The 7,752-nt window shown below is 42.1% G+C and overlaps 1 protein-coding gene across 1 annotated transcript in view; it reads left to right on the top strand.

Annotated features, from left to right (window-relative positions):
* Positions 1-533: 533 nt before the first annotated feature.
* The window catches only part of ICE2 (interactor of little elongator complex ELL subunit 2), a 17,383-nt gene continuing 10,164 nt past the window's right edge, over positions 534-7,752 (top strand). Inside the window, 9 exon segments of the mRNA XM_009083585.1 lie at positions 534-631; positions 2,328-2,595; positions 3,573-3,692; positions 4,347-4,481; positions 4,819-4,935; positions 5,621-5,780; positions 6,682-6,866; positions 7,324-7,735; positions 7,738-7,752. The exon segment at positions 7,738-7,752 is cut by the window's right edge and continues 522 nt beyond it. Of these exon segments, the coding sequence (XP_009081833.1) occupies positions 2,521-2,595; positions 3,573-3,692; positions 4,347-4,481; positions 4,819-4,935; positions 5,621-5,780; positions 6,682-6,866; positions 7,324-7,735; positions 7,738-7,752 (1,219 nt within the window). The 5' untranslated portion in view covers positions 534-631; positions 2,328-2,520.

Raw genomic sequence — 7,752 nt, 5'->3', positions numbered from 1 at the left:
AGCTCCATCCCAACCCTCAAATTCTCTGATGGTTCTATGATGGAGACATAAATCAGCCTCTGCTCATGCCTCTCACCGTGCCTGAGGAAGGCTGGTGTTACACAAACCCTGTACAGGGGAGGGCCATATTAAACAGAACGTTTAGAAGGTCAGATCAGTGTAGCAAACAACCATTTTTCTGAAAAAATAAACCCAGTGTATTTTTCTCAAAAATTCCAGCAAGTTCATTCCAAGGTTTGGGTTTGATTAATGCACATGTGAGGGTGGGTAACTCCACCAGAATTTCTCTCACTGTGTCTAGAATTAACACATTGTATTAGTGAAGTTGTTCTTTTGGCCTGTGAAGAACATGTGTTTTACTGTTGAAGACCAGAGGGATTTAGCACCTGTGTAGCTTTTATAAAGAGGCAATCTGGAAACACTGTAGGCAGCCTCTTTTTATTTTTTATAGGTAATTCTGGGTTATGTTTCTCAGGGGCAGATTTTTGTATTGCAACGTATTTATTTTTCTAATTTTTATTTTTAGGGATGTTTCTCCAAAAAATGGCAAAGAAGTGTTTTTCTCACATGAACTTTATGAAAAATACTCATTGTCTCCAAGCCTTTCTGAACTGTGGCATTTATCAAACAGGTATAATCTGTTGTGTTATCACTCTGTGCTCTTTGTCATCATCCTGTGGGTACATACCATGACTGGGGGGAAAAGCTGTGTGTTCCCTGATGGGAAAGGATTTGTTCCTGACTCCTTAGTTGGTCTGTGCCTGTTGTGAAAGCTCAGAGAGCTCTAGGGTGGGCCCTCTGGTCCTTTGTGTGTTGAGAAGGTATTTTGGAGTCTCCTTCAGCCTTGATGATTCTGTGAAGAGTCTCTGGCATAGACATGACTGCACTCAGGAGTGGGAGTGTGCCCAGCTGTGTGTGGTGCAAGTGGGTTTATAGCCAGGAGAGGTCAGAGATTCCATCTGGAAACCATCAGATACTGCTGGAACTGGGTGGTGTGGCCAGAGTCAAGAGGAAGAGAAGTTAAACCCTTTGGAGCAAATGTGAAAGTAAAATCTGGAGGAAACTCCCAGTGTTGATATTGGGGTTTCTGATGGATATTTCCCAGAGTGTCTGTTCTCCTGGGACAGCAGGCAGCTGTGCTGATAAAATGAAGGGGGGGAAATTTAAGCCATCAGCTCCAATAAAGTATAATGCTGTAAATATAGGCAGAAAAGCTCTGTCGGATTATTTTGGTTTGCACCGCGGTGAGGGCTGTGACAGCACTGCACACTGAAATGATCTTGATGTGCAGCCATTTCCTTCAGTGCTGAATACAGCCAGTTTCAGCTACTAGGATTTCTTGATGCTCCTCCATTGGCATATCTTAGTCAGCATCTTGTCGCTGCTACAGCTTAATTAAATTTGCCAGTTTGTGCCACGAGGATGGACACATTGCTGGATTCAGAGAGACAGCTGTGAAGTGCTATTAAGAACTGGGGATGTGATACTGCTGGGTTTGAATGACACTTGAGATGTTTTCTACTGCTGAAATAGTATCTTAAAAATATGCTTTTTTCCAAGATCAGCAGTTAATGTTCATTTTGTTAGCCTTAAATATTTTCTCTCTTAAGCACAGTTATTTTGGGCAGAGCAGGGCTCAGCTGGCTGGTCCTCACGTGGTGGAGTGGTTTAAGAACCAGTTCTTTGTCACTTCTTTGTTGTTGTTAGCTATGCCCCTTGCCCTAGCTAATATTATTTTTATTGTCTGATGCCAGCATTGTTTAGAGCAGAAAATTCAACTCTGGAACTGCTCTCTTCATTGAAATCTGGAATTTCTGTTGTTAGAATGAAGTAGTTTGAATTTTCTACTCTTACAGTGAAATAAGGTCTTTTTTTAGTTAAGTCTTCCTCCTTTACTCTGATAACTGATGTATGAGTTTAACCTCTCTGAGTGCAAACTGTCTCTGAACACCAACCAGCAGTGAGTGGTGGAATGTGGAGCTTCCTTATCTCTTCATTAATATTGGATGTTTCCAGAGCAAAGAATCTGTTTCACATCTAGCTTTTTACCTCAGTATTGACTGTGCAGACTAATGTAGACACCATTCTGGTTAAGTTAAAAAAAAAAAAACATGTTTTTTTCTGTTTAAAGCAGGTGCTCAGGGCTAGTCTGGTTGTGCAGCTGAACCTTCAGGTGACACAGACTGGGAGTGGGAACAGCACAATGTATCTCAGAGCATTTTGCTGCTTTGGAGTTGAGGCCTGTGTGACTGCCTGGGTTAATTCTGTCAAGTATTAGTGTTTCTGTGAGAACTGCAGTTATCTTTCACTTGTTACTTTTCTTGCAGAGAGGCAAAGAAAAACGTGGAGGCATTGGCAAACTCCTCAGAAAACAGACAGACTTCTGGCACACAGGCTGCAGATCCAGCTGAGGTGGAGGTGAAAAGCACAGCTGATGGTCATCCTTTCCCAGAACCTAGACTGCCCTATCCATTTACCTCCTGTCTGACTGAAAAAGAGCAGAAAACTTACTTATACCTGATGACAAAGTACTCCAAAAAGTTAAACCATTTTCCAGTTAATGCAGCAAATCAAAGGGAGCTGTTCACGTACTTGGTAAGTGCAGATATGTCCATGTGAACATCACAAAGGGAGTCATACAATTTCTTTATTAAACGGAATAAAGGAAAAGGTGGTAAAATTGGTGTTCAGTTTGTCACAATTCTTTTGTCATACAGTTCATAGTACTATGGTAATAAGGTTTGAAGTCTTCAGGAGAACCTTTCTAATAGAAATCAGAAGTGTACTTGGTTGTTTCATTGAAAGTGGGTTGGGTTTTGTAGCTTTTTGTTTCATAGTTTAGTAGTAATCTGAGCAGCTGAGGGCAGGTGTAGATCATTGACAGCTGATCAGATCACACACATTGAGGTGTGACCTCTGCCATTCCCCTGCAGTGGGAGCTGAGGGCACCTGTGTGCTGAGCTGTGCTGCCAGGCAGTGCTTCAGGAAGAGAAAAGCTGGAGCTCACACCTCCTGTGGAGCCACAGCAACCTGAAACACATTTCACTCCTCTGCTCCTGTTTGGAGCATCGTCTTCGTTGGGTCCTCTGAAATGTGATGAAGCAGCAGACGTTTTTGAGCCATTGCATTTGGTTTCCCATGCTTACTGATTAGTGCTAATCCCTTTGTTTTATGCTGTAACAGTGGGAATGTCATTCCCAGGCACATCAGTAGCTACTGTGTTATGTTACAATTGCTCAGGAAGTCAGAGCTCCGATATCTTTGTGGCTTTGTCACTTCACCAACCATGTCCTGTAACCTTTCCTTTTATATAGCCCCATATCAAAAGAAGCCTACTGTTTGTTGGGAGTGTTCTCTTGGTGTGGGATTTTTTTTTCCTAAGGAAATCTGTTGTGCCAAAATTTTGTTTACTGGAGTAAAATTCTGAACCTTTGCCAAACTGAACAGCAGGTGGAATCTGTGCCCTTCTTTGTACCATTACCTGTACTCCCTCTCTGGAAATTTTGCTGGTTACATACCTATCTTAGAGGTTTCTGTTCTGTCTGAAAAATACATTTTTTTCCTTCCCCCAGCAAATGAAAGAAGTGGTAAACAACGAAGTTGCAGAGTTTATGAAGTTTGCCCAGAATGCTGCCAAAAGCTGTGCCCAGGACTATGATTCCATCTCTGAAGATGCTCTGCGTTACACTGAGGTAACTACCAGTGCCATGTGCAATTCCTTCTCCTTAAAGAGCATATTGGGGTGGTGATTGAGGTGCACAGACACTGCTCATGGGATCTGGTGTTCCCTGAACCTCTGCTGCTTTGGTGTTGGGATGAGGCATGGGAAGCTGCTAATTCCCTTACACTGTTGCTGTTGCAAAGTCACTTTAATCAGAGGTTACTCAGCCCTTAATCATAATCATCTGCAAGTTCATGCTGTGTTAAATAGCCACTTTGATGATTCTAAGATCAAACATCAATGCAGCTCCATGTATCACTCTTGGGTTTGGAGCTCATTTTGGGAAAAGAATTCCAGACTACAAGTCCATTCAGCTTTCCCATCAGTGGACAAAATAAATAAACTGAAAGGAAAATAATTGCCTGTTTAGCACAGTTCAGACTGTACTAGACTTTGTTTGTAGTGCTTGGTCTGAGCCTGTGTGCATACAGTGCTGCCTTGCCCAGGAAGGGCTGAGGGGAGTCTGGGAGAGACTTCAGTTCTGGTAGCACTGATTGTCAGAACATCACAGATCTGTACTGCTATCTGCAGGTTTTTAACTGCAACATGCAGTTGCAGAGAAAACTTGTGAAAATGAAACCCTTATGAAAGGTGAAAGTGCATAAACTTTTTCTTCTTACTTTAGGAGTTGCTTCGTGCATGTATTGGACATGTGCAGAAGTATCCAGAGTTCTACACACTTCAGGAGATCATGAGCATCCTGGGAGGAAAGTTTCATACACAGTTGACCTTGAAGCTGGAAAAAAATCTTCTTGTAATGGTAATATCCTATGCAGATATATTGGGTTGGTATTGCTTTCAGTCAGTGAAATTGTTGTGCAAGGATTTGGGATTTTGGCAGCTATTGCTCAGTGCTTGGGTCAGAGTTGTGATTTACAATTGACAGTATTGATTGAAACTTGTGAGAGATTGTTCTGGTAGTAAGGCTGTTAACACCTTGCACTGCATGTCTGCCATAAAAAAATTGCATCAGTGGTACATTTTGTCGCGTAACACAACTTCAGAGTGCACCTGCATATGCTCTCAGGAGAGGGGCAGTGTTGGGTCACCGTGTTTGCTGCTCAGACTGTTTCCTGATGCTGCTTGGCGTCCCCCAGGGCACGGCCCGACGTGGTAAAACAGATTTCCCTGCCATGCCTGTTCGGCTGCCCACGGATTATCACACGGTTACATCGATTGCAGCGCCAGAAAAAAAGGCTCAGCTTATGCACAGTGTGAGTAACCTGGGTATTGTCATTTTTAAGGCTTGGTTTGTGCAGAAGTGCAGTTGGATCCTTTTTGTGTGGCAGCATTAACATTCCTGCCTAATCTTACACATCTGGTAGCATGGGAAGAGTCTGTGCCACTGTTTGTGCAGGGTTTGATTTGCAGCAGTCCCACTGCTCCCTCCCAAAGTTGGGTGGTTACCTTCTGGGCCCAGCTCAAGAGGCTTCCCTCTTCCCTCAGTGACACACTGGAGAGGTCCTTAAATTGGAACACTCTGAAGTGTGGACAGAGCTGCTTATTTATTGCAGGGTTGTGCCTTTCAGAATTTGCTCTGCAGTTTCTAAGCTGGGCTGTGTGTGTGTGTGTGTCCTGCATGTGGATGTGTGGGGCTGTAAAGGCTTCCCGTGTAGGAAGGAAGTCCTGGAAGGAAGAAGAAATACCTCAGACTGTTTAGTTTTCTGAAAAGTCAATTAGGTTAGTGTGCCTTGAGAATTTCTTTTGCTAAACAGCATCAGTTCCATTTCTGGGTTGAACAATCTCTAGATTTCGTTCCACCTTGCTGTGAAATAGCTGTTTGTGTTCATTCATGGTGAAAATCAAGGAGTTTTCCCTTCTGTGGAACTGATTTTTTTGGCTGTTTATTCCAGATAATTTGTTATCTTTAAAAGAAATTTTTTTTTTTTTATTGTTTAGGATATTAGTTCAGATACGAACGCAGAAAAACTTGCTTTGAAATACTGTCCTCAAGTTGTTTTAAGTAATCAGTCGTTGTTTACTCTACTGAATAATCATGGACTGAACTACAAGGAGCAGTGGGAAATCCCAGTTTGTGTTAAGATGGTTACTGGTGCAGGTATGGTATGTTTTTTGGTATGAAAGCACTTTTCTTGTCCAAAAAGGCTGGAAAGCTGATCCAGGGTCACTTCATAATTTTCTACACGTTGTTCCACCTTGTGACTGAGAATAGTACCAGCCTCTAGTTACCACCATAGGCACTGAGTTTGGACATGGAGCTGTTTACCACTTGGAGAAAAAAACCAAAACAAAAAAAAAGGAGTTAAATATCCTTTTGCTTTTCTGAACTGTAGGTTGTTTTCCTTGGAAAGAAAACAACTGCATGAAACTGTTAAAGTTATCAAAAGATCTGATTCCAACAAGCTTAAACAAAAAAGAGACATTGTGACATTTTATGAGAAAACAAAGAGCAAACATTCTCTGGAATTAAAGGATCTATTTGCATCATACAGCAATAACTAAGTACTAAATGTTCATGGAGATCCTTTTCCCAATTGCACCAAAAGTATTTTTAATGAACTGATGAGCTCATGGCTGCTATAGCTGTCAAGCACTGCTCAGTGATCTGCACACAGATAAATCCTGTGACCCTCTAGGATTTATCCATCCTGAGTGTTTGTGGTGGTTGTCCTGGGATGTCCCTGTGTGCAGGTCACACAAACTTCTGGAGCAGACTTCTAGATAGCAAATAAGGTACCAAACATCTGCAAACATTACCAATTTTACACTTTCCTGCACGAAATGACTTCCTCAGTGAGGATGTGGCTGATTACTTTTGGGTCAGCAGTGCAGGTTTTAAACTTTTATTTGCTGTTATTAATGAATGAGAGGAAAGTTTTTTTTTCTGGTGTGAATGTGGAAAGATTTTGACCATAATTGGAAGTAGAAAGATGTATTAGTTAAATTCTGCACCTTCCTTTCCTTTGATGTGTACTCTATCTCTTTTTGTTCTGCAGAAGGTAGCAAACCAACTAAAGTGGTTTATGTTGATTCACCTCTGCTGAGAAAAGAAATGACAATACGAGAGAGGAATCAGATTTTCCATGAAATTCCAATGGATTTCCTAGCAACTAAAACCTCTTATGTGTCAGTGTCTGTTGTGTCAATGGACAGACCAGCTGAGGACAATCTGCTTCAGTGGGATGTAAGTAGATTCACCTTTTCTCAAACCAAACCAAAACCCTCTGTTATAATTCCTAAGTTGCTTAGTTTGTGATCATGAAGGGAAAACTGGGTTTCTGTTGGTAGTGTTTGTCCTGCTGAGCTACAGACTCACAATGTCTGTGCTGTTCCTTCAGATGCTTCTGCTGCATCTCAGCTTTCCTGTTGGCTTCAGTAAAATGTCTCTCCATCAGTTTATTTCAGTGGGAAAAGTTCTGTGCACCTTCTTTCTCTTTGGAAAGGGCTTTCAGCTCTTGGGTCTCTAGATACTCCATGTTAAACAGGAAGCATTTTTTCAGTTCCTGCCCCTCTTTCCCCAAAGTCACAGTGTGGATAGTAGAGCATACCGTGTTTTCAGTTTGGCAATGTCTTGTTTGGGATTAGCACATTCTGTAGCGTTGGTTTTTAAAATTTTATTACTTTTTCATCCCTGTTTTAAGGTGTCTTCTGATGCCTACGAGTGCAGGCAGATTCCTCTCCCAGATGACACAGGGATGGGCTTTGATGATGATGTTACAGAACTGGAAAGTTTTGGAACAGCTGCCAAGCTCTCAAGAACTTCTAAAATGGAAAGTGCTTTTCCTGCAATTAGCAACACTACTAAAGCTTTGCCAAATGGCCTGAAAATGGGGGGGGAAAATACACAGGCCATAAACAGTGGAGATGAAGAAGGGAAAAACACCCTTCCTGAGGAAGGAGCTTCAGCCTGTGCCAGCATGCAGCTTCCATCACTGGGTGACATTCCATGCTTCAACCCCGAGGAAAATTCATCCTGTAAAAGCTTTCAGGCAGTGGAGGTGGGACTGAACAAAGCACAGCATGTCCTGACCAAGGAAACAGTGGGCAGTGAAACAAAACTAAGTACTCCA

Source organism: Acanthisitta chloris, unplaced genomic scaffold (genome assembly GCF_000695815.1).
Source record: "Acanthisitta chloris isolate BGI_N310 unplaced genomic scaffold, ASM69581v1 scaffold20431, whole genome shotgun sequence".
NCBI classification, from domain to species: domain Eukaryota; kingdom Metazoa; phylum Chordata; class Aves; order Passeriformes; family Acanthisittidae; genus Acanthisitta; species Acanthisitta chloris.
Note: the sequence above shows the minus strand (reverse complement) of the source record. Positions and strands in the feature narration are given on the sequence as shown.